Source organism: Capricornis sumatraensis, chromosome 17 (genome assembly GCF_032405125.1).
Source record: "Capricornis sumatraensis isolate serow.1 chromosome 17, serow.2, whole genome shotgun sequence".
NCBI lineage: Eukaryota > Metazoa > Chordata > Mammalia > Artiodactyla > Bovidae > Capricornis > Capricornis sumatraensis.
The window spans coordinates 69,102,714-69,128,203 of record NC_091085.1 but is presented as its reverse complement, the minus strand read 5'-3'; the positions used below and the strand labels follow the sequence as shown (position 1 = coordinate 69,128,203).

Genomic DNA, 25,490 nt, shown 5'->3' with positions numbered 1-25,490 from the left:
GCCCCTCGAGCCCCCGCGTCCCAGCTCCAGCCTCGGCATGTTGCGCGCCGTTGCGCTTGCCGCGGCCCGCCTCGGACCCCGCCAGGGCCGCCGCCTGCTGTCCGCCGCCACCCAGGCCGTGCCGACCCCCAACCAGCAGCCTGAGGTCTTCTACAACCAGGTGAGGCCGCCCGCGTGCTTTGTTCTCTGCCGGGTGGGAAGGGACTGGATCTGTTCGGGCCTCAGTTTATCCCGTTGGGTCTCACGGGTTTGCTCACAGTTGCTCTTTCATCCGACATCACTCATCCAGAGGACATGTCCGTTTAAGACCCTCTTTGCAGGAGCCGTTTTGTCTTTTCGTCATCTTTTATCTCTTGACTCATGCCCTCGACCAAATGGGAAAACAGGAAAAAGGGGTCCTTTTCAACTAAAAGTTCACCAGTTCCCCAATGCAGAGGCCAAGGCCACGGCCATGGCCACCTGACGTCCTGGCTGCTTCCACTGCTGGGAACTGGAAAAGGGCGGGGACCCTCGCCATCTCAGTGCCATCCTGCGGTGGTGTCTGCACCTTCCAAAGTTTCTTTCTTTGATCAAAGCAAGGATTTTCCAGTATAACCTCGATTCCCAGTGGCTGACTTCTTGGTCAACCAGAACTTTGGCACATTTTCTCTCTTGACTTTTGAGTTTGGGTAAAGTGCTGGAGAATTCACCAAGAAGGAGACTGGTTATGAAAGAGTTTGTTTTGTTTTCACAGCAAGTGTAGCTGCTGCCCTTCTCTGAGCTTCCCCTTCTTCTGTAGCCTGGGGAGGGGCTGGAGAATGAGCACAGGGGCTCACGCACCGCATGGGCACTTGCAGGAGTCACAGCTCCTATTCTCTGTGCACCTCCTTCGCACCAGTCTAAGCATTTACCTGATTGGCCATTTAATCCTTAAGCAGCCCAGTGAGGCAGGTACTGTGGTTATCTCCATTTTACAGATGAAAAAACTGAGTTTTCAAAGAGATGCAGTGAGTTACCCAAAGACTCAAATCAGTGGTCAGGCTGGGGTTCACATCTGGGCTCCCAAGAGTAAGCCAATAACCAGAAACTTCTGTGGTATTTTTGTTGCAACTCTAGGTGGGAATATAGGGGTCACTGCTGACCTAAGATGCTGGGGAGCCAGCCTGTGGCTGGCTGCTTTCAACAGGGGACTTGATTGTCTGGTCTGGAGCTTCGCTGCAAATCTACACCCTGGCAGCGAGTAAGGGCACATCTGTGTGATTTAAAGGGTGGTGTTGTTTAGTTGCAAAGTCGTGTCCAACTCTTGCAACCCCATGGACTGTAGCCCCGCCAGGTTCCTCTGTCCATGGGATTTTCCAGGCAAGAACACTGGAGTGGGTTGCCATTTCCTTTTCTGGGAGATCTTCCCCACCCAGGGACTGGACCCTCTTCTCCTGCATTGGCAGGCGGATTCTTTACCATTGAGCCACCAGGGAAGCCCCTTGAAGTGTGTTACAAATCATTAGCAAGGGAATAAAAACAAAGGATAAAATAAGATGTCCTTTGCATAACACAAGCCGAAAAAAGCAGCAGCTGCTGCTTCCTCAGTAGGCCGCTTAAGGAGGAAGGAGTTCACGCTTGAAAGACTTGCACATCATGCAGAAATATCAACGGAAAGACAGCAGCACCCCAAGCTTTTGTGGCCACAGATTCTAAGGATCCTCCTCCTTTGTGCTCACGTGGAGATGAGGAAGCAGGGTCCAGATGTGTGCGTGCATAGCCGTGGTAGATAGGACAGGTCCTGACTCTAGAGTTTTCTCTAGCGTTAGTTTGAAATGCTGAGTGAAATCTTTCTGCAGCTGCTTTTATCACAGTTCTTTGAGATCATAAAAGTAACCGTTGCTCACTGTTTACAAATGCAGAAGTAAAACTTCCAGCGTATTCCATCGCACTCCCTCCAAGAACAATTTTAACTGGTAAATTTGTGGGCACGTGTGCACACGTGTGTATATAAGAGCATTGGGCAAGTGAGCTTGCACTAGGTGGTTTTTTTTTTCCTATTTAAATGAGATCCTTGTGCTTGCTGTTTTGAAACTCTGTCTCATTGAACAGTGCATCTGGGTTATCTTCCTAAATCAGTAGATTCCAATCTTACGTTTCCCAAGGTTGCAAAGCAGTTCACATGAGGATGTCATTCTGCTGCACAGGCACATTTTAAAGCTCCTTGGGTGGTTTTCAGTGTTGAGTTCTTATAATCCCTGAATATTTTAAGTTTCTTACCAGGGACTCTAGGTACAAACTAGATCATATGCTCCAACATTTCCCTGGGGATTATTGGCTCCTTGATGTTCGGTGAACTCTTCTGGATCCTGGAGCTTGCCCCAAAGGAGCTGTGACCTAGGCTTTGAAGTTGCTTCTGTAGGCGCTGGGTTTTCTCATCCAAGGACATGGTGGTGGTGACTGGGGGTGCAGAATGCTGCATTTCAAGTTTGTTGGGTCTCTCCTTGAAGAGAGGGTGGCATAGGCAATGGATCTTTTTCCTCCCACTTCTGTTTCCTAACTAGAAGAGGTACAGTGGGGTGCTTTGGTCGACTTTCTTGGGGTCCTCTTGCCTCAACTTGTCCTGGATGGATTCCTATTACCACTGCCAACAGGTGATATATATAGAATAGGAGTTTTGAATTACCTTGTTTTCCTTGCAGAGTCTTATGGAATGAACCAAAACCTCTGTTGGGCTAGGCTGTGGTTCGGAGTTGGCTGCAGGCTGAATGAGTCAAGTAAAATATCCCCATGTTGATCGCACTGCTTTTACTGCTTGTTGAGGATTTTCGAGACTTTGTAGAAACAATAGATTTGGGCAACCCAGGGAATCGGAGGATTTCATTGGCCCCACCTTGGTTTTCTTCTGCTTCTATTAAAAACAGAAATGCTGTTTAGTATGCCCAGAGCATGGTGGGAACTGGCTGAGTTAGAGGTGACTGGGTTAGGACAATGTTGAGGCTAGTCATGTGTGTTGTGGACGTACATGTGAATTCTGTGACCCAATAACCATGTTGATTGATTACTTACGATCTGTCAGGCGCTGTGCCTGATAACTTGAACCTACATTTTCACGTTTCATCCTCCCAACAACTGTAGGAACCATATCGCATAGATGAGGAAACTGAGGCTCAGGGAGGTCAAGTTCACATTTGTGTGAAACCAGGGTTCAGGATTAGCTCTGTTAGCTCTTAACACACAAGACCTCATGCCATGATGCCTCATGACCAGGCCTTGTCAAACAAGGATGTAAATATTTACGAGATAGTTGAACTGAATGTTTTAAATTGGAAAGGAGGAGCCAAGTTTGTGTTCACATTTATATTCCCACACCAAGACTGGAACATAATTTGTGTGTGTGTACTGAGTCATGTCCAACTCTTTTTGACCCCATGGATTGTAGTCCACCAGGCTCCTCTAATCTGTGGGATCTCCCAGGCAAGAATGCTGGGGTAGGTTGCCATTTCTTACTCCAGGGGACCTTCCCAACCCAGGGATCAAACCTGCATCTCCTGCACTGGTAGGCAAATTCTTTACCGCTGAGCCACCTGGAATGTAATTACTGCTCAGTAAATATTGAAGGTTGACATTTATGAAACTGTTTACAATCTTGTGTTCTAGTAGCAGGGCATGGGAACCTAAGAGTTCTACTCAGAAGGGCCTTTTTGCAAAGAATTGTGGAGTTAATGTGAACAAGATTGTGGGGACATATTGGGAGTGTTGAAATTGGCCACAGAAGGGACTGCAGTGAGATAGAGATTGCCCAACCATAAGCCCACAGACATGTCAACAAACTGAAATTGCCTATCTGCCAAACAGTCCACAGTGGAGTCAGCCCTTCCATCTTGAAAGTGGTGAAAATCCAGGAATGTGAGACTAAAGACCCTGGGGGATGTGGTGGAGACAGAGGAGGGCTTGGGGGTGGTGCCAGGGAATGGCCCTTGGCCTTAACCCCAAACTAACCAGGAGATATCTAGATGATTGTATGGAAAAGTCTGAATGCGTGTGGCATTCCAAGGTTCAGATCCTGAATGTTTCTCCTTAGGATCTTGCAATACAATATGTTTTCTCTTTGACATAAAGTACTCAACTGCCACTGAAAAATCAGATGCCGGCAGAAGCCATCCAGGATAGAAAGCCAAGCATTTGGTTACTCTTAGGGAAAAGAACATATTTCAGGGATGTAGATTTCCTAGGTAATGGATCCCGAATTCTTTCATGCATCCGAGCTTGGAAATGAGGTCTTTCTATAATGTGTCCTGTGTCTGTAAATTGGAGCTACTGAAGGGCATTTAACCTTTTCTTGAAGACCATGGGCAGATGATGACTGTCCATTGCCATGGGATGGAGGCTGCACTGGACCATCCCTGTGTCCTTGGTTTGGTTAAGACTCCTCTCCGGGGTCCTGCAGTCCTTGCTCTCAGCTCTACTGTCCCTGCCCCAGCTTCTCCCCTCCCCCCAAGTTTCTGTTCACATTTCCTAACATGCGGGGACCTGGAATACAAGATATCTGAGGAAGCCAAGGATCGTGTTATCCTGCAACTCAGCATTCTAATTTTTATACAGTAACCTGCCCCAGCTTTGCAAAGATGCACGTCAAGTCAGAGGATGTTCGCTGCAGCAGCACCGTCAGGAGTATAGGCAGAGCTCATTTAGTTGCGCTGTGCTTTACTGCACTTTGAAGATACTGTGGTGTTTTTGTTCTTTTTTTACAAACTGGTTTGTAGCAACTCTGCATGGAGCAAGTCTGTCAGTGCTTTTTTCCCAACAGTGTTTGCTCCCTTCCTGTCTTTCTGTCATGTGTTGGTAATTTTCACCATATTTCAAATCCTCCAGCAGCAAAAAAAATTACGGCTTGCTGAAGGCACGGAAGATGACTGGCACTTTTTAGCAGTAAGGTTTTTTTCAGTTCAAAGTAGGCGCGTTGTTTTTTTTTTTTTTTTTTTTTTTAAGATATCATGATATTGCACCCTTAAAAGACTGGTATAGTGTAAACAAACCTTTCACATACACTGGGAAACCTAAAGATTCATGTGGTTCCCTTTATTACAGTACTTTATTGCAGTGGTCTGGACTGAAAATAAAATATCTCTCTGAGGTCTGCTTGTCGTGAAAACTTGTCCTAAAGTGCATTTGTAGGACATGATTCAACAAATTGCCATCTGTTAAGTTTTGAAGATTGCTGTGTTGCTTAAAATAGTGAGACAGATATGCCTGTGGAATAATGTCCAAGATAAACTCACTCATTAAAAAAGCAATTTACAAAATAAAAGTCCATGATCGCCACTGAGAGTGGATGCTCCCCGTGTCTGTCCCATGCCCCTCAGAACCCCAGCAGCAGTGCAGGTCCTGGTACGCAGCAGGTGCGGAACCCAGAGCACCCTCTGCTCTCTTCCTGCTCACCCTGCAGCTCCAGGGCCCTTCTGGTTCCTCCTGACCCTGGCCCCTCCTGCAGGCACCCTGTGTCGTCCTTACTGCTCTAGAGGCTAGAAGGGGAAAGTGAGAGCCTGGTAGGACCGCCTCCCAGGGTGACTGGGTTAACATGTTATGTAAGTTTGGCTTTGGGTTTCAAGAGGTCAGGAAGCGTTTGGCCTGGAGTCTGCTCTTGTGTTTATTCAAGAGAAGTTGCTATGAGACTCTCCTCACTCGAAGCAGAACTTTGGCAGTGCCTCAGTCTGGGAACGCTTCTCACCCTGGCCCCCCCATTGCCCCACCTCCCCAAGGAGGAGACCATTAAAGCTGGTTCTAGGAGAGGGGAAGTGGGAACTCTATGAACGGAAGATTCCAGGTTCCTGCAAACTCCAGCTTATCCTGTTAATTAGAAGGGAGGATGGACTGTTGAAAACTCAACAATGGAGAGTGACTCAGCAAATTCAGGCCCCTGAGAGGCAGGCCAGTGCCAGGGAGCAGTCTTGCCAGGATCCTGGACTAAGATTAGGGGACAGTGTGGGCCTCGCCCAGGGAGGAATGGTGTAGGACCTGGGGAGTTTCACCAGACTGGTCCATTGTCCACTTCATACCTCCTGATGTTTGTGAAATAACAATGGAGACTTTCTCAGGATAGACTAATTCTGCATGCTACCATGCAGGGATCTGGAGGAACGCAGGGACTGTGGTGGTGAGACACGGTGTGCGTGGGGTCCTGGCCCAGGAGCTTTACACCCCTTGTGGAATTTCACCCTCACATTTAAGCCCCCAGATATATTATTTCCAGAGACTGATGAAGCATCCGGAGGTGAAGGGATTGGCCCAGGGTTACAGCTTGAGAGAGGTAGAGCCAGGATTCCAACCCATGTCTGTGTGGCTTACAGGCTGTGCTTTTTTACAGCACCCATAATAAAAACTCAAAATCAAACTTGCAGTAGGGCAGTAAGTAAACCATAAAGGTGGAGATTAAGAAAAGAGTTCTGACCTTCTGGAAGGCAGACATGGGCTCTGGACTGGAGTTGAGAAGGACTGGGCAAAGAGCACAGGTCTCAGAGTTCCAAAGACCTGAGTTCAGATCTGGGTTCTGCCTTCACTGCTGTGTGACCTTGAGCAGGTGGCTTGGCCTCTCTGTGCCTTAGTGTCCCCCACCCCCATCCCCCACTGTAGAGAGGATGAAACTCACCTAGGTTTGCTATGAAGTTTAAATGGGAATGATCCAGTTTTGGAAAGCTTCCAATACAGGGGCTGCTGTATAACGAGTAGCTAGATAATGGTCATTAGCCATTTTCATGACATATAGGTGTGAGGGGGGAACATCCTCATGGGACCAGGCGCTGACATCTCAGTCAAGAGGAGGGAACAGTTCAAGGCCAGCCCGTCTCACCCCACCATTGCGGCCTGCCTCTCTCTGTAGCTACTCATCTCTGGCTTCAAGTGCGTCCGTGAAGCGGTGGGTGTGAGGCTGGAAACCTGAGCCTGCACTCAGGTGGCAATGGGAACAGATGCTCAGAGTAGTCACAGACTGTGTGCCAGGCCCTTCTCCTTCCTCCATGGATGTTATCTCTGCTCCTCCCCCTGGGCCTCCCTCTCCTCCAAGTTCACCAGGAGGTAAAGCTGATTTCTCAGAGGGGAGCATGCAGGCAGGGTGTGGCCCAGTCCAGCTTGAACTTGGGTCCACCTGGCTGAACTCTTTCTGCCACACCTGTACCCTCCACTGGAAGCGACCTGTTGCTCACTTCCCAGCCCTCCTGTAGGAAGAAACAGAGGTGTCTTTTTTCCCTTCAGATTGAGGATCAGCCAACTGAAGTGAAACCCACATACATTTCCAGAGAACCTGGCTGAGTGACTGTAGACAACTGCCTGGGTCCTCAGCCAGGGCCAGGCCCACCCCACCACTGCGTAGGATGCTGGGGCCCAGGAGAGCCCCTGGGAAAGGAAGGCAGAGAGGCCTTGGACCGATGGCCTTGACTTCACCCTACCTGTGACCTTCGCCCCAGCCTTGGTTAAAGGGACTGAAACACCTCAGCCCGCTTCCTGAGACCAATTTCCCCAGCCTCAGGGGACAGCTTGCTTCACAGGACCCACCCTCCTCTCTGTCCCCATCTCCTAGCACTCTCTTCCTTGTTCACCAGTAACTCCGGCCACCTTTGTTTTCTCTCTAACACACCGGACTTACTTCTGCCCCACGGCCTTTGCACTTGCTGTCCCTGTGGCCTGCACTGCTCCTCCTCCCCCCACCTTCCTGCGGTTGGCTCCTTTCAGCAGTCAGGGCTCAAGTCAAATGTCTGCTCTTCAGAGAAGCCCTCCTTGACCATCCCAGCTAGAGTTCTCTATCTTCCCCCACTTCAGGACTCTCTCTGCATCTTGCTTTTCTCTTTTGCACTTAAGACTGCAGTCTGAGGCTGTGTTGTATATTTGATTCTGTCTTTACTTTCTGTGCCTACTAGAATGCCAGCTCCACGAAAGAAAGGTCCTTCCTGAGTTTGGATCCCACTCTGTGTCCTCAGCCCTAGAACAGCGCCCTGCTGCAGATGTTCACTAAATACGTACTGAAGGGGTGAAAAGAAGAATCTAACTCAGTTCTCATAATGACCCTGGCAGTAGTGTGGTAGAGGAACGGTGGTTTCTAGGACATAACGTGACTGATGGAATTTGGTAGCAGAAATAAGGCTGTATGACTTCTGAAGCTAGATCTTAGGCAGCCTTTCAGGGACTTACCTGGTTGGCCCAGTGGTTAAGAATCTGCCTTCTGATGCAGGGCATGTGGGTTCGATCCCTGGTTGGGGAAAACTAAGATCCCACATGCCATGAGACAGCTAAGCCTGTGTGCCATTAACTGGAGAACCTGTGCTCCAACCAGAGAAGCCCATGTGCCGCAGCAAAGAGCCCTCACACCACAGTGAAGAGCCTGCGCAGCCAGAAAATAAAGGTCAGTAAATTAAACAGAGAAGACTTAAAAAAAAAAAAGGAAGAAGCCTTCTAGCTTCGGCCTGGTGTTGCTGAACACTCGGGGAAGCCAGCTGTCATGTGAGAGGTCTGCCTAGCCTGAGTCTGCCATGGAGTCGAAGCCCAAGCACCTGTGTGGCCACAGACACACGAGTGAGCAGGCATCTTGCATCTTCAGCCCCAGGTGCCCTCGCTCTGCAACCACATGACCAAGCCCTGCCCAGCTGAGCCCAATCAATGGACCCAACTGTGAGAGATGGTAATAAATCATTTTAAGCTACCAGATTTTGAGGTGATGTCACACAGTGGTACCCACTCCAGTACTCTTGCCTGGAAAATCCCATGGACGGAGGAGCCTGGTGTGCTGCAGTCCATGGGGTCACTAAGAGTCAGGCACGACTGAGCGACTTCACTTTCACTTTTCACCTTCATGCATTGGAGAAGGAAATGGCAACCCACTCCAGTGTTCTTGCCTGGAGAATCCCAGGGATGGCAGAGCCTGGTGGGCTGCCGTCTGGGTTCACACAGAGTTGGGCACGACTGAAGCGACTTAGCAGCAGCAGCAGCACACAGTGGTAGATGCAGATAACTGATAAGGAAGGTATGTAGTCTTCATTTTCGGGCCAAAGAAACCAGGGCATCGAAAGGACTAATGCATTACCTCAGTACTTTTAGCAGAGTGGGTGCTCCAGCTCGGACTGTCTCCAAGGCCTGTGCTTTTAACTTCTAGGCCACATACCTCTGAAGTTAATTCCTATTTGTTCTGTCTGATTTTTTTGTTTTTTTTGAACATTGCTGGTGGTCAGTATCAGGTTGAGAGCTGCTCCTCAAGACTTTCTTCCTTTTCATTGCAGATCTTTATAAACAATGAGTGGCATGATGCCGTCAGCAAGAAAACCTTCCCCACGGTCAATCCATCCACTGGGGACGTCATCTGTCACGTGGCTGAAGGGGATAAGGTGAGAACTGGTGACTTAACCTCAGGGCAGGGCTGAGCAGGTTGGGGATGGGCAAGGGTAGTTTCACTCTTTAACATAGGTTTTCGTGTGGCTGAAACTATCGTGTATTACTTTCATAACTACAATGCCCATTAAGATTTTTGAGTAAGTGAAGCCACAGAAACTCTTCCTTGTAGATAAAAGTCTAGATTGTACCCTGGTTCAAGAATTCATACAGCTGTAGAACTGCCAACTTGGAATTTAATTTGAGAATGTCTAATCCAGTCTCTCCATCCCAGACCTGGAAGCTGAAGGTCAGAGAAGGGAAGTGCACAGCTGGTTGGAAATCTTGTTGAGCACAATTTGGGTCTTCTGAGATCTCGCTATGGTGTCTGTGGTATATTTTTGATTTACATATACCCATGATAATTAAAAAAACAGTAATATTAAAGTTAAAAAATTAAACATTCAGTAAAAAAACACTTCGTTTTTTAAAACAGAAAAAGCTTCAACAAATGATTCAAGAATGCTTCCTGTCCTCTGCTTTAAGACAGTCTTCTGTATGCACATTGAAAGCCTAGCTTCCTTTGCTAAAAGAAAGTGTGAATATTTTTCTGACTCATAGTCTAATGGTAAATGTATTTAATATTAATTACAACCATGCTCCCACCTCTTGATACACATCTGCCTCTATGAAAAATGCTAGCTGTGTTGATTTTAATGCTTCCCCAAGGAAAGAGAAGCTGGTTAAACCTGCATGTGTTGTAGACTGCCAGTCATTTCAGAAGGAATGGTTAATTTTACTGGACTTGTTTGGGAAGGAAGCGGGGGCAGAAATGGCCAGTTTCTAAGTGCTGATCCCCGTGTTGCTGCTCTCTACATAACTCTTTGGGGGATTCGGAAATGGGAAACCATCAGCATCCTCATTCCATCAGCATCCTCATTCCCACTCTGACTCCTGAGAAGCTGCTCATCTTAAGAGCTGGTCGACAGAGCTCTTCGAGGCTGGGAGGAACTGCTTGGGGCAGTGTCTCCACTGGTATCGACTGGAGCCCCTGTGGGTGCGTTTGGCAGTGGGTCAGGAGGTATTTGGAGGTTACTGCTGAGAAGGCCTGAGGTGCCTGGGTGGGTGTTTTCCAGGCAGACGTGGACAGGGCAGTGAAGGCAGCCCGGGCCGCATTCCAGCTGGGCTCGCCCTGGCGCCGCATGGACGCGTCCGAGAGGGGCCGGCTACTGAACCGCCTGGCTGATCTGATTGAGCGAGACCGGACCTACCTGGCAGTGAGTTCTCAACCTCTTCCCTTCTCAACCTGGACGGAGAATGGAGATCCCACAGATAGTCAGGAAGGGGTTGCATTGCTGACAAGTAACTGACCAGAATGGTGTAGGTGGGACACCTTTGGGGTTTGCCCCTGTATCAACCCTGGGAGCCTCTTGAGTGTTTCCTTTGATGTGATGGGTCTAAGAAAGGAGAGGGTGGGGAGGGGGCTGTGATGGGGAGGCCTTCCTGGAGACAGCCCAGAAGATGGACAGCCTGCTATGTGCTGGGGCTCCTCCCTGGCTTCAAGAGGCAGAAGAAACCAGGAGGCAATACCCTCACCTCTCCCAATCCATACTGCACATAGCAACCACAGTGAGCCTTCCAGAAGACAAATTATACCATGGTGCTCTGCTCTTAAGCCCTCCATGGCATCCCGTGGTCTCAGGATAAAGCCCTGTTCCCTCAACATGATCTACTAGACCCTGCCTGGTCCTGACACTTGTGACTAATGATTTGTGTCCTTATTTGCTGGCTTTTTGTTCTATAAGGTCCCAGTGATCATCTCTGTATTCCTAACATCAATCTGCCATAGAACAGAAGCTTGAAACAAATGTTTATGAAATGACTGAATGAGAAGTTGGTGCCTCCTTCCTCCCATCCACCCCCATGCTCCCTGCCATTGAAGAGGGCCAGAAGTGCCTTAAAATTCAGCACAAAGGGGCCACCAGCCCTCCTCGTACCATGCTGAGCCTCCATGCTGCTCATCACCTGATTTGCTCTGATTCATTCCTGTGCCCACCTGTCTGTGCTGATCTTGTTTTTTTTTTTTTTCCACTCAGGCCTTGGAGACCCTGGACAATGGCAAGCCCTATGTCATCTCCTACCTGGTGGATTTGGACATGGTCCTCAAGTGCCTGCGGTATGGGCTCAGGCTTCCTGCTCTTTGTTGTGGCTGTGCCGGTGAGGGGGAGGGTGGGGTGGGGGTGGGTGAGTGGGTGGGGAGTGTTGCTGGAGGGCTGTGAAAGGATCACCGGAGCTGGGGGAACGTAGTGAGGCTCCATCTCAGGGGGAACCGTCCCTCCGTACCAAAACTGTAATTGAGTCTTACGCGTCTTCTCTTTCAGTTTTGGTAATTCATGGGCTAGCTGAAGTTTGCCCCTTTCTTTGAGGTTATCTGATTTTTGGCTACAGTGGCACATCACGTTTTCTCATGATCATTTAGATCTCATTTTTTATAATCATAGTGTCCCTACTTCCAGTTCTGATTTTAGTTATTGGTGCTTCTTTTTTCTTTTTAAACGTTATTTATTCAGTGGGCTGTGCTGCGTCTTAGTTGTGGCATGCGGGTTCTAGCTCCCCGACCCGGGAACAAACCTGGGCCTCCCGCATTTGGCATGCGGAGTCTTAGCCACTGGGCCACCAGAGAAATCCCTCCCCTTTTTCCGTAGTCCAGCTAAAGGCCTGTCAGTTTAGCGACCGTTTCGAAGAACCAGCTTTTGAATTTGTTGATTCTGTTGTTTTTCTGTTTTTCAGTTCATCTGTCTCTGTTCTCCATTATTTGCTTCCTCTTGCTAGCTTTGGGTGTAACCGTAAACATTTTAATAACCGAGAAATACAAGATGAGGAATAAGAGGTTTCAGGCTAACTTGGGTAGCTACAGAGAGTGAGGGGTCTTAAACCACCAAGGCCATTGATTCTCACGGCTGCCTCCTTGCTGCGTTCTTCTCTTGATTGACTACCCCAGCCTCTTTAGGGCCTGTCTGCATGCTGGAACCTGGTTGCCCACTCCTGGGCTTTCTTCTCAGGGCTTGATTCCAGCCAGACTGACCTCAGCCCCTTAGTCCTCGTGCCAGATTCCTGGAGGAGTGGCCCTGATTCAGTCTGACCGGCTGTGGTTCGGGTGGACAGGTCATTATACCAATAATGGCTGCTGCCCTGTGCCCATGTGGACAGGGGTGGAGGGGAAGAAGCAGAGTCGGAGACATATGGGCTGGAGAACAAAATAGTGGTTCTCTCTCATGACAGGGGTTCTCAGCCAGGGCCGCTGTGTCTCCCAGGGGACGGTGGGTAATGTCTGGAGGCATTTTTGGTTATCACAACTGGGAGGGAGTGGTGCTACTTGGCATCTCGTGCATACAGGCCAGGGATGCTTTAAAAATCCTAGTGGGTACAGGAGAGCTCCCACAGTGAAGAATTTTCCAGCCCCAAATGACAGGCGTGCCAAGATCGAGAGTGCTCTGCAAGAACACCCAAGAGGGAGTGGCTGGGTGAACCCCATGCAAATCGCCAGGCCCTCCTGAGTCTGAGCAGTATACTAATGTGCTGATTCAACACCTGTCCTGAGGCAATGCACCCACACCACATAGGCCTAAGAGGAAGGGAGCAGCAATACCTTACTTTGTACAGACTGGCAAAATAACTCCCTGGCTATTTTTTTCCCCAGGGTCACACACCCATGTTCACACCCAGGTCAACTCTGGTCTTGGACTAACTTCAGCAGACACGTTCATTTCTGAAAGCTCTTTCACCCTGTGTGTTGCATCTCTCCCCCGTCTTTCGTTGTCCTGCTTCCCTGAAAATCATTACGTACTGTACGCACATGGCTCTTCGCCTCAACTAGCCTGCAGTGCTTTTTCACCCCTGGTGTCCCGTGTGTCTGGATGGGAACTCAGTCAGATTTGTCTCTGGCCACTGCTCCCTTGGTGGTAGTACGGTGTTGTGCACACAAGTGCCAGCTGTTAGATGGGTGTGCACTTTCCCACTAGAGTGGAGCCATGGTTCTCAGATAATAACCTACGGTGCTGCACTGGTAAGACAGTCACAGTTTAATATATCTGTTTATTAAAAATACTGACTCCTGGGCATAGGCCCCAGTGAGTCAGCTGAATAAGTCCGAAGTGGGTACCTAGAATTTGGTGCTTTTTTACGAGCACCCCAGGTGAGTCTGAGGCTTCGAGGTTAGTTATCTAGAATGAATTACTGAGACCCTAGTGGTTAGCTAACTCTTTGGAAATAAAGCCAGGAGCAAGGGCAGTTATCAGAAAGACCCAGCTGGACCAGTCTGAGCCTTTGCTTTCTGTCAGGGTTTACAGGGTCCCCAACAGTCACTGATTGAGTTGTTATTTTTCTTTTTTTAAGTTACTATGCCGGCTGGGCTGACAAGTACCACGGGAAAACCATTCCCATCGACGGGGACTACTTCAGCTACACCCGCCATGAACCTGTGGGAGTGTGTGGGCAGATCATCCCAGTGAGTCTTAGACTCAAAACAAACACGTGAAGGTTTATTAGGAGCGCTGTGGGAGGCAGCAGTCTCGGGCAGGTTCATTGCCAAGGTGGAAAGGTCTGTGGGTTGATGTTGGATGGTGGCCTGGGCAGTGGTTGAGAACATGGGTTTTAACAAAACCAACCAGTACTGCCGTGTGTGAACTCTGTGACCTTGGGCAAGTCACTGATGCCCCTAGGAACTGGTTTCCTTATCTGAAAAGTGGAAGTGAGAGTAGCTGTCTGAGGCTGGGAGGGAGGCGTGAATGCAGTGTGGTGCCGCCACAATGGTAAAAGCATCAGTGAGCATGAGTCACTGGCACTGTCCCCGGCCACCTGCCTGCTCGTCTGTCTTCATCTGTAATGGAGTTCTGAGGGAAACAGGAGAGGTTCAGAGAATCTCCGCTCTCTGGCTGCCACTTTCTGCAGCTGCTGTAGCTCTTGGCTGAGATTTTGGCAGTGGCTGTTGTTGATTGCAGTGGAACTTCCCGCTCTTGATGCAAGCCTGGAAACTGGGCCCAGCCTTGGCGACGGGAAACGTGGTTGTGATGAAGGTGGCTGAGCAGACTCCACTCACTGCCCTCTATGTGGCCAACCTGATTAAGGAGGTGCGTGGCTGTGTCTGTCTTGACCTCTAAACGCCTTTTTAAAGGCTTGTTCTATAGGAGTTCGGATGAGGGGCACCCTAGTGGGGCCGGATATTTGTAGCTCAGGGCCTGACCCCCTTCACCTCTGCTCAACACACTTCAGCCTAGGTGACCCCCCTATCACCTCTTTTCTATGTTGGGTTTCATTGCCAGACCCCTTTTCATTGGAAAAGACTCCAACGCTGGGAAGGATTGAAGGCAGATAGGAGAAGAGGGCAGTGGAGGATGAAATGATTCCATAGCATCACCGACTCAATGGACATGAATTTGGGCAACCTCTAGGAGATGGTGAAGGACAGGGAAGCCTGGTGTACTGCAGTCCATGGGCTCACAGAGTCACATGGCTGAGTGACTGAACAACAGCCCTATGAAGATTATCGTTCTGAGTGCCATAGGGGTAGGGGCAGCAGCTACAGGGAATCCCACAAAACAGGTTCCTCACTGTACCATCTAGAACTCCTGAGCAGCACCCAGTAAGACTGCTTACCTGGGTGCTGGGCCGACTGCCTCAGCCTCTCTGGGAAGGGATGTGTATTCCTCTGTCTGGACTCCATGGAGCAGGAGAATGACTCCAGTGTCCCTGGTGTTTTTTTCACAGGCTGGCTTTCCTCCAGGTGTGGTCAATATTATTCCTGGATTTGGCCCCACGGCCGGAGCTGCCATCGCCTCCCATGAGGACGTGGACAAAGTGGCATTCACCGGCTCCACTGAGGTAAGGCATCCCAGCACCTCAGGCTTGTGGTGCATGTGGCTCAAGCGCCCTTGTCCTCAGAGGATGGTGCGTTCAAGATCAGCCTCTGGGGGGAGTTTCCTGGTGGGCCAGTGGTTAGGACCTGGCGCTTTCACTGCTGTGGGCCAGGGTTCAGTTCCTGGTTAGGGAACTAAGATCCTGAAAGTGGAGCAATCAAAACAAAAAATAATAATAAGATTAGCCTCTGGGCACTGCATGGGGGTCTGCCCCAGGACTGTCTTTGAGTGGCTTGTGTGAGGGGCCCAGGTGTGTCAGCAGAGACCATCAGGGTGGAGCCCTCTGTAGAATGGTTGACACTCTAGCTGCTGTGGGGACAGGGGGTGGGTTGACATACCATGTGGGATAAAGAAGCCAAGGCTGTATAGACTTCTAAAGCCCAGAGGTGCCGGCCTGCCCAAGGTCAAAGCACCTGGGCTGTGTCAGACTCTTTGACTGGTACTGTCCTGGTGATTAAAGAGAGTGGGCTTCTGGGAGACATGAGTTCAAATCCCAGCCTTGACATTATGACTTGGGGTGATTCACTGCATGTCTTTGGGGGCTCCATTCATTCGTGTTTAGTCTGAGGATGGTAGTGTCTATGCAGTAGAGATGTAGGTGTGGTGTAGTGGTGGAGATGATTGGAGTCAAACTAAGTGTTTCAGCAGCACTTACTTAGCTATGTGACCTTAGGCAAGTCAGCCTCCTGAAGCCTCCATTTCCCCATCTGTAAAATAGGGATAATAACTCTGCCCACCTCCCAGGGTTGGCGTGAGTGAGATAAAGCTTATTCAACAAAGGTCTAACCCAGAGTAAGTACTTGGTGAGTGAAATGAATGAGTGAGTGCTGCTCTGGGCCAGGCCCTGGAGAGGCAAAGATGTATAAGATGTCTGGGGATTCCTTAAACATAATTACCTTGGAAGCAGGGACAAAATTCATTCTAAAGAGGTAACTTGAATTCTCGGAAGGCTTTATCCCATGACTTTAGAGAAGGCACACTGAACAGGATGATAAAGGGGATCTTCAAAATGATTCCCCTGAGATGAAGATGCCTTCAAACGTTCAGTCTGTACGTAGAGATGGCGGCTGCGGGAGGGCAGAATGGTGGCTGAGCTGACACGGTCCACTCTTTCTGGGGTTAGTCACCACCTAAATCAACGCCTCAGGGGGGTATTGGGAATCTGGCAGAGGGGATGGTTTCCTGACCGAGATAATGTATGTTCACCCAACAGATAAGCACAGGGGTGTCTTTGTGGCAGGCTTTTGGAATATGGAGGTGAAAAGCACCCCATCCTTGCTGTGTGTGGGGGATACCATTTAGATCACTGTGAGGAGGCGGCAGGATGGCGAGTCTGAACTGGTGCTGGACGCACTTTGCCCAGTGTGAATTCTGGTTCCAGGTTTACTGTGGGCAAGCGACTTGACCACTCTGAGCTGCCGCTCCCACATTTCTGAGTGGAGAAGGAGAGTCGGCCCTCCCTCTGAGGTTGTTTAGAGGGTTGACCTCAATGCTCACAAAGCACTTAGCTCCGTGTCTGGTGTGTAGATGGTGCTCAGGAGGTGGCAGCCACACGGCAGTGACTCTGACTGCTTGTTGTCGTTACATTGCTGTCATCCTGGGAGCCCAGAGGGTGGGGCTGCTATGTGAGTGAGTGGCCAGATGTAGTGAAATTCCCCAGGTCTCTTTAATCCAGCTGCTCCCTCAGGCTGTGGGGGCTTCTGTTCTGTGCCTGTGAGAACGTTTGGCTCTTCTCCACTAAGAGTTTGTCCCTGTTTATGCCTCCCTGTAGGTTGGCCACCTAATCCAGGTTGCTGCAGGGAAGAGTAACCTCAAGAGAGTGACCCTGGAGCTAGGAGGAAAGAGTCCCAATATCATCATGTCAGATGCTGATAGTAAGGTTTTTTTTGGGGCGGGGGGGGGAGGGAGGAGGCAGAGGTCTGATATCAACCTGCCACTAGCTGTGTCTCCTGTGGTCCCACTTGGCTCTGCCATCCTTATCATCATTGGATTGGTTTCTGCCCCCAGGGCCTCAGGATGAAAGTGAGACTCCTCAGCGTGGCCCTCTGGCCTGTGTGGCCGTGGCCTGTCCCCCGCCTTTCTCCTCTCTGCTGTCTGTAATCCAGCCGGGCTGAGCTACTGACTGGCCGAGCTGTGCAGCTTGCTGTCTGTCAGATCAGGCTACTTTCCCTCCATCACGTCCTCTTTCCTGGTCCTGTTGAGAAGCTCCTAGATTTGTCTGCCTTGAGGTAGTCTTCCCTGACGGTCACAGGGCAGCTGGCTCGTCCTCCAGCCGCCCTTGGCTTCATGACCGTAGCGGGTTAGGACCGCTGCTCTCCGTGTCTGTCTGCCCCTTGGTCTCCATGCTTGGAGGAGGGAGAGGTCAGGCCTGTCTTGTTCCCATACGGGGTCTGGCACCCAGAGGGCATGAGTGCTGTTGGCAGTGTTAATAGGTAGCAGCCGCCACAGGGGCCAGGCCTTTTCTTCTCCTCTGATTGTGGTTGCCTTCTGCCTCCACAGTGGACTGGGCTGTGGAGCAGGCCCACTTTGCCCTGTTCTTCAACCAGGGCCAGTGCTGCTGTGCGGGCTCGCGGACCTTTGTGCAGGAGGACATTTACGCCGAGTTTGTGGAACGGAGTGTTGCCCGGGCCAAGTCTCGTGTGGTTGGGAACCCCTTTGACAGCCGGACTGAGCAGGGGCCGCAGGTAAGCTCGGTGGTTACACTCAGGTCTCAAGTGTCCAGAGCCGCCACGGAGAAGCAGAAAGGGCCTTGGACTCCTGAGTCAGGCAGGCCCGACTCCAAGGCTCAGCCCTGCCAGGCACCAGCTGCGTGCCCGTGGAAAGCCACCTGCTGTCTCGGAGCCACCAGTCTCTCACCTGTAATGCCTACCCTTCCTAACTCCCAGAGTGGCCGTGAAGTGGAAACTAACAGTAGAAAGTTACACTTACACTTACCTTTGTAAGTTACACACACATAATAAATACGAGGAGTGTCTATGGGAAAGGGAACACGTGTTTCCTGGACCTTGGCCATCTTAAAAATGCCTTGACCAGAAAGACACATGCATGCATACCTGTTTGCTGCAGCTGCTTCTGGGAGGTGAGCAGAAGGCCATGTATGGGTAGCAGAGGGACTTCGTTTCACTTTATACTCTTCTGAGCTGTTTTATTGAAAATTTAAAAAAAAAATTTTGTTTTACCATGAACATGTATTCCTTTTAACTAATAGTCAATAATAATTACAGTAAGAAACACAGCAGTACCTCTCCCCACCACCTCCTCTCGTATCTGGTCCTTTTCCCAGCACTGTCCTTAGACCCAGCCTGTCCTGGGCTCACTCTCCACAGGGCCCTGTGCTGGCCACCTCCTCCCAGGGAGGAGGAGCCATAGGGTCAGGAATCAGGGGTGCTTGCCCCCACAGGCCCCTTGTGTGCAGCCCTGAGCCCACTTTGAGGGCCCACGGGGGCTTCTCTGTGGGCTCCACTGTCCTGGGGGCACCTGTGTTGCTGGTGTCCACTCCCCAGAATCTGGGGCCAGCCCAGGCAGCCCTTTTTTTTTTTTTTTTTTTAACAGATTCTGTTTTTTTAGAAAAATGAGCAGAAAGTACAGAGTTCCCATAAACCCTGAACCTTTCCACTCCCTGGTTTCTCCTGGTTTTAACATCTTGCCTTGGTTTGATATATTTGTTGTATTATTAACTAAAGTCCATAGCTTGCATTAGAGTTCACCCTTGGTGGTGTACATTCTGTGGGTTTCGACAAATGAATCAAGACATGTTATCTACCATTACGGCATCTCTTTTTCTCTCACTTTTCTTTGTGGTTTGTGGCTATTTAATTATTAAGGTAATACAGATTTGTACTAAAAACTTCATAAAAAAGAGTTTACAGTAAAAAGCAAGATTCCCCTTTTCCCCTCCATGTCCATTTCCCATAGGTAACCAACCACACTCACACACAGAATTACATTTTGGTATGTTTGTTTTAACAAAAGTTGGAATATATGTCATTCTACAAGCCTTCTCCCCTTTAAGAAATATCTTATGCTATCTTTCCGTGTTAGTTGACTGATCTGTTGTTATTGATGATACAATATATGGATATACCATAATTATATTAACCAGCTCCTCTACTGATGTATACTTAGAATTGTTTCTGCTTTTTGCTTTTATAAGATGTTCCCCAGTGACTATCCTTGTTCGGGTCCCTTTGTCACACGTAGCATAAATTCCTAGAAGTTAAGTAGCTGGGTCAAAGGATATGAACATCTAATTTTTTGCCTAATTTTTAAGACACTTGCCCAAAGAGCTGTACCAGCTTACGGTCCTTTTTTTTTCCTTTCTAAATTGAGATATAATTGACCTGTTTTATCAGTTCTTCTATATGAATATTACAGAGTATGTAACATACTTTACCATCAGTGTATTTTCGTACTAGTTAAAATTTTTAGTAATCTCATACTTGAAAAACAAAAATGGTAGGCTTAATATCGGAGAGGGCAATGGCAACCCTCTCCAGTACTCTTGTCTGGAAAATCCCATGGATGGAGGAGCCTGGTAGGCTGCAGTCCTTGGGGTCACTAAGAGTCAGACACGACTAAGCAACTTCACTTTCGCTTTTCACTTTCATGCATTGGAGAAGGAAATGGCAACCCACTCCAGTGTTCTTGCCTGGAGAATCCCAGGGACGGGGGAGCCTGGTGGGCTGCCGTCTATGGGGTCGCACAGAGTCGGGCACGACTGAAGCGACTTAGCAGCAGCAGCAGCAGCAGCATTCATGATCTGGGCTTCCCAGGTGGCGCTAATGGTAAAGAACCCACCTGCCAATGCAGGAGCCATGAGATGTGGGTTTGATCCCTGGGTCGGGAAGATCCCCTAGAGGAGGGCAATGCAACCCACTCCAGTATTCTTGCCTGGAAAATCGCATGGACAGAGGAGCCTTGTGGGCTACAATTCATGGGGTTGCAGAGTTGGACACGACTGAAGTGACTGAGTGTGGAGCATTCATGATCTGGCCCATTTGCCAGGTGTCTCCATGCCTGTGTGGTTCTAAGACTAGAGCTAGGAGACGTCTGGCTGTAGCATCCGTATAACTCTGGGCTCCTTCTCCCTCAGGTGGATGAAACGCAGTTTAAGAAGGTCCTTGGCTATATCAAATCTGGGAAGGAGGAGGGGGCGAAGCTGCTGTGTGGTGGAGGGGCGGCTGCTGACCGTGGCTACTTCATCCAGCCCACCGTGTTTGGAGACGTGCAAGATGGCATGACCATCGCAAAGGAGGAGGTCGGTATGGGTCCAGCACTTAAGGGAATGTTCTTAGGAGAAGACGGGGACAGTTCAGCCCAGCATCTTGACCCATGACCCATCTGCTGACCTTGGGTCAAATCCGGGCTCAGTGCCTAAGACCAACCATTTGCAGCTCACTGCTGACCTTGTGCTTCTCTTCAGCCTCTTGTGGCGGCCAGTGGTTGGGGGCAGTCTCTGAATTCCCTGGCCAAGCCTGCAGGTCCTGCGTGTGTTCTGGTCCCTGTGAGCGGGACTCAAGGCAGGATTCTTCCCGGCACTTCTCATGGCCTTCATGTAGGCAGGACTCTGGACTAGGTCAGAAGCCAGGCTTCCCCGCATGGCTAGAGTCCCTTGATCTTCTCCTCCTTGGTACTGATTATGAACGTAGGGCAGCAACTGTCTCATTCATTTGTTTGCTTCACAAATCATTCTGAGTGCCTACTATGTGCCAGGTGCTCTACAGACACTGGAGAGCCGGGGGTATCCAGTACCTGTACTCGTCCAGACTCACTCCACCTCCCCTGGGAGGATGAAGCCCTTTAGTGGCCTTACACAGGGAAAATATTACACTGCCACCCTCTTCCATTGATAACTCAAAAAAAAAGAGCAAAAATCAGGATAGGAAAATACAACAAAGTTCTGCCTCTTTTCGCCATCATGACTACTTTGATCCTTTTTTTTTTTTCATTCTCAACGGAAAGGGAAAATATTCATTTTCCAAGGAGGGCAGGGGCTCCTTTGCTTTGCTAGTGCCCTAAGTGCATGATGCCCCATCTCTTGCTCCAGCTACGATATGGGCTCCTGGCAGTCTTCTCACTTCCCTCTTGACACTCTCTACCTAGTCCTGGCATCAGCCGTTTCTTCACAAAGTCCTACTTCCTTTTAGTGGCAAATAGATTTTTTAAGAATGGGCGCCAAAAAAAAGAATGGGCGCTGGTGCCTGGAACTCCATTTTCCTCCTCCCTGCTCCTCCCCCCGACTCTGGCTTGGCCAGTTTCTGCCTCTGTGGTGTCCCAGCTTGATTGTCACCTCTCGGGGCCTTTCCTGACCTCCCGCTTCCCAGCACTCATTCGGGCCAGGTAGCTCCTCTGGGCTCCCCCTCCGCACGTGTCCTGGTCATAGGCCAGTCACTGGATCACATCGGGATCCGTTCCCTGGGGCTCTCCCCTGACAGGGCTGAGAGCAGCCACGCTGCAACAACAGGAAGCACATCTGATTCCCATGTTGTGGTTTCTAAATCCCGTTGCCCACTTAAAAGGAAGCAGGATTCCTGGAAGAAATGGCTCAGATATAAGACAGGGAAGGTGTAAGATAAACCTGGAACATCTTGAGATCAGAGATCCTGTTTGTGCTTAGTTAACTTCTTCATAGCTGTTTCTTCAGTATCTGATGCGTGTTTGGCTGAATGACTGACTTAAGTTCTTTGAAACTAAATTTACATGTAACTTGTCAGTGCAAACCCCTACCTCACAGGACTGTTTAGAAATAAGCTACGGTATGTAAGGCCCGTAGCACATAATAGAAGGCCACCAGCTGGCTTCCTTCCCTCGTGCTCCAGCGAGTATGGGAGCTGCCATCTCCCTCGGGGGCCGTCAGCACCCTCAGTGTGTCTGGGGGCTGCTGGAACCACCTGCTCAGTGCTGGGGAGAGCTGGCTAACATGTGGGTGTGCGTCTGCCACACCCACCCTTCATGCTGTCTCATCCCAGATCTTTGGGCCAGTGATGCAGATTCTGAAGTTTAAGAGCATGGAGGAAGTCGTTGGGAGAGCCAACAATTCCAAGTACGGGCTGGCTGCAGCTGTCTTCACGAAGGACTTGGACAAGGCCAATTACCTGTCCCAGGCCCTCCAGGCCGGCACTGTGTGGTAAGGGCCTCCCGCAGCCCTTCACAACCCAGGCAGAGAGCCCAAGCCAGGGTCTTTGGTAATCCCCTGCTCACATCCTGGAGTTGGGGTGCCAGGCTCAGTGCCTCCTGGGTCTGGGTGTGGGGTAGCGGGTAGATGTTTCCCATGCCCTTCTCCAGGGGATTAAACTTCCCTGTGGTGCGTATGTCTGTGACGCTCCTTCTTGGACAAGCAGCTGGGTGACTGGGCTCCTCACCAAGCTGTGAGGCGACCAGCGCTGAGGGCCCACACCTGTGTCGCCCTAGTTTTCAAAGCTTAGCACCTACGTCACACCCTCTAGGCCAGCTCTAATGTAAAAAACAGAAAATACCAAGTGTTGGTTAGGGTGTGGAGACAGGAACCCTCACACACTGCTGGTGGTACTGTAAAATGTTGGAGCCACTACAGACAAGTCTGGCATAAGTTCCCCAGTCAGTTCAACATAGAATTATCCCAGGACCCAGTAATTCCACTCTTGGGTGTATACCCAGGAAGGGGAAAAGAAAAAACACATCCACACAAAAAAGTGTATCTGAATATTCAGACTATTCGCAATAGTCAAAAAGTGGAAACAGCCTAAATGCCCATCAGCTGATGAATGGACACACAAACTGTGGTTTATTCATGTGATGGAATGTTCAGCCATAAAAAGGAATGAAGCGCTGATGCCTATTTCAACGTGGATAATGTAATACTAAATGAAAGAAGCCAGACACAGAAGGCCACATGTCGTGTGATTCCATTTATATGGAATATCCAGAACAGAGCCATACAGACAGAAAGTAGATTAGGGGCTGCTAGGGGCCGGAGGAGGAGGAAACAGGGGAGTAACTGCTGACTGGGCATAGGGTTTCTTTCTAGGGGGATAGAAATGTTCTGGAATTAAATGGAGAGGATATAATATTGTGACCATGCTATAAAGCACTGAATTGTACACCTTTAATGTGGTACGTTTTAAAATTCAGTCAAAATTTAATAGTTAAAAAAAAAATTACCCTGAAAAGTTCAGCACCTAATTAGCAAAAACAACTCATTAAAATGGGAAGCTAGTATTTGGTGTACCCTGGTATTGACATCCATGTCATGAAGGACCAGACAGCTTATGGCTTTGTTTCACACGGCCTGCTTTTGAACCCCTGTATGGCTAGATTTTGGAGAAGGCAATGGCACCCCACTCCAGTATTCGTGCCTGGAAAATCCCATGGGTGGAGGAGCCTGGTGGGCTGTAGTCCATGGGGTTGTGAAGAGTCGGACACGACTGAGCGACTTCACTTTCACTTTTCACTTTCATGCATTGGAGAAGGAAATGGCAACCCACTCCAGTGTTCTTGCCTGGAGAATCCCAGGGACGGGGGAGCCTGGTAGGCTGCCGTCTATGGGGTGGCACACAGTCGGACACGACTGAAGTGACGCAGCAGCAGCATGGCTAGATTTTAGTAGGGTTCTCCACCTCCCTTTTTCTAAAGTAAAATTTGCTCTAAAGTTAAATTTTAGAGCAATACAGGAGGTTTGAGGGGGCACGATACTTCATCCCTGCCCCAGTGAGTTACTCCTGAAATCTCATCTTAAATTGTAGGGTCAACTGCTATGACGTGTTTGGGGCCCAGTCGCCGTTCGGTGGCTACAAGCTGTCTGGGAGTGGCCGGGAGCTGGGGGAATACGGGCTGCAGGCCTACACCGAAGTGAAGACCGTGAGTATGGGTGCCTTCTCCGCCCTCTTCCTGTGCTGGGCTCCCCCAGTGTTGATTGCAGGTTTCTTGTTTTAAGCCATGGAAGCTACCAACGAGGGTAAAGACCCAGTCTCTGCTATGCCTTGTGAAGGATAAGTAGGGACTTGACCACCACCGTACTTGCACAGTCCTTTGCTGGGCTTCGTCATACATGAGTTCTGTAGAGCCTGAGAAGAGGGAAAGACCCCCAGTGGAGAAAGACTGGGTCAAGGGGAGGCTGAGTGTGATCTTAACGCAGAACACAGCCCTAGCAGGTTGCTCGGATCGACCGTTTGGTCGTCGAGATGTTGGAAAATCAGGAGAGCCCTTCTGCTTATCGCTCTGGCAGCACCCAGCTGAGGGGGCCTGTGGTCCACAGGGAAGCACGCAGATTTAACAGCTCCTCTGCATCCCTCTCACAGGTCACGGTCAGAGTTCCTCAGAAGAACTCCTAAACCACGCTGGCTTTCTTACTCATCCAGTAACGGAATGGTCAGAGGAGATCAGCCACAAGACCGAGAAAAATGACCCTTGCATGCTAAAGGTCTCGAAAGAGAAACTCTGCCAGAACAATCTCTTGGATCAAGAAAGTTCCTTCCAATACACAGGCTGAGTGTGGGGCAAAGCATATATGGAAAGCCTTTTACACTGCAGTACCGCTACTGGCTTTCAGAGTGACTTTCCAAAGATTCAGATATTTCCTTCTGTCCATCTGACACACTTCTTTCTGTAACTTGCCTTAACAGGGGAAGGAAAAGCCATTGTTGACCCCTGTACTATCATTGAGGCAACAGCTAGCACCTTGCTTTGTATTCTGGACTAAAAACTCAATAAAGACACTTTCTAAGTAACTCTTTCTCCATCTCGACCCAAGGAGATGCTGTCACATAGACATGTTGTCCCCTCTGTGCGTGTGTCACGCTGTAAACAGCTACCACCCCTCCCCTCTTGGGGGCAAATGGCCTTTGTATCCTGCACGTCATTAACGGGTGTTTCTGGCCTGCCCACGTGTGGCGTGCCCTGTGCGACACACTGAGTCCAGACACCTCAACAGCACTAACCCTAACCCTAACCCTGAGAGACGGGGAGGTAAACCGGGGAAAATGTGCACTTGACACTCGAGGCTGGTTCTCAGTGTTGGAAGTTTGAAGACTTGGTCAGAACAAAACAGATTCCTGCCAGACCAGTTTCATAAGAGATTAACTTGAAAACCAGATGTCCATTTACTCATTTAAAGTGAGGTCTGTATTTTCAGACTTTTTGAATCTTGTATCCAGAACAGTGCCTGCCTTTAGTCAGGGGACCTGGAAAGTTAGTAATTAGTACTATTAGTAAATTAGGAATCTGAACATTCCTTAGTGAGCAATGAAAATGGAGCAAAAAGAATTGAATCAAAGTAGTAGTTTGTGA

General features: G+C 49.5%; 1 protein-coding gene across 2 annotated transcripts; it reads left to right on the top strand.

The window, feature by feature from the left end:
• On the top strand, positions 1 to 24,904 carry ALDH2 (aldehyde dehydrogenase 2 family member). Of its 2 annotated transcripts, XM_068990256.1 has the most exons (13): positions 1 to 160; positions 9,225 to 9,329; positions 10,449 to 10,589; positions 11,409 to 11,488; positions 13,708 to 13,819; positions 14,313 to 14,441; positions 15,079 to 15,192; positions 16,999 to 17,101; positions 17,727 to 17,911; positions 20,320 to 20,484; positions 22,196 to 22,353; positions 23,948 to 24,062; positions 24,503 to 24,904. In XM_068990256.1, the coding sequence occupies exons 1-13, from the start codon at positions 38 to 40 to the stop codon at positions 24,533 to 24,535; spliced, it is 1,563 nt and encodes a 520-aa protein (XP_068846357.1). In that variant the 5' UTR covers positions 1 to 37; the 3' UTR covers positions 24,536 to 24,904. The 2 variants fall into 2 exon arrangements, with proteins under 2 accessions (XP_068846357.1, XP_068846358.1); XM_068990257.1 differs by lacking the exon at positions 10,449 to 10,589.
• The last annotated feature ends 586 nt before the right edge of the window (positions 24,905 to 25,490 follow it).

Coding starts and splice junctions, on each gene's coding strand:
- ALDH2 (XM_068990256.1), top strand. CDS start 38: ATGTTGCGCGCCGTTGCGCTTGCCGCGGCCCGCCTCGGACCCCGCCAG. Junction 10,590..11,408: donor GAGACCGGACCTACCTGGCA/GTGAGTTCTCAA, acceptor TTTTCCACTCAG/GCCTTGGAGACCCTGGACAA. Junction 14,442..15,078: donor TGGCCAACCTGATTAAGGAG/GTGCGTGGCTGT, acceptor TTTTTTTCACAG/GCTGGCTTTCCTCCAGGTGT.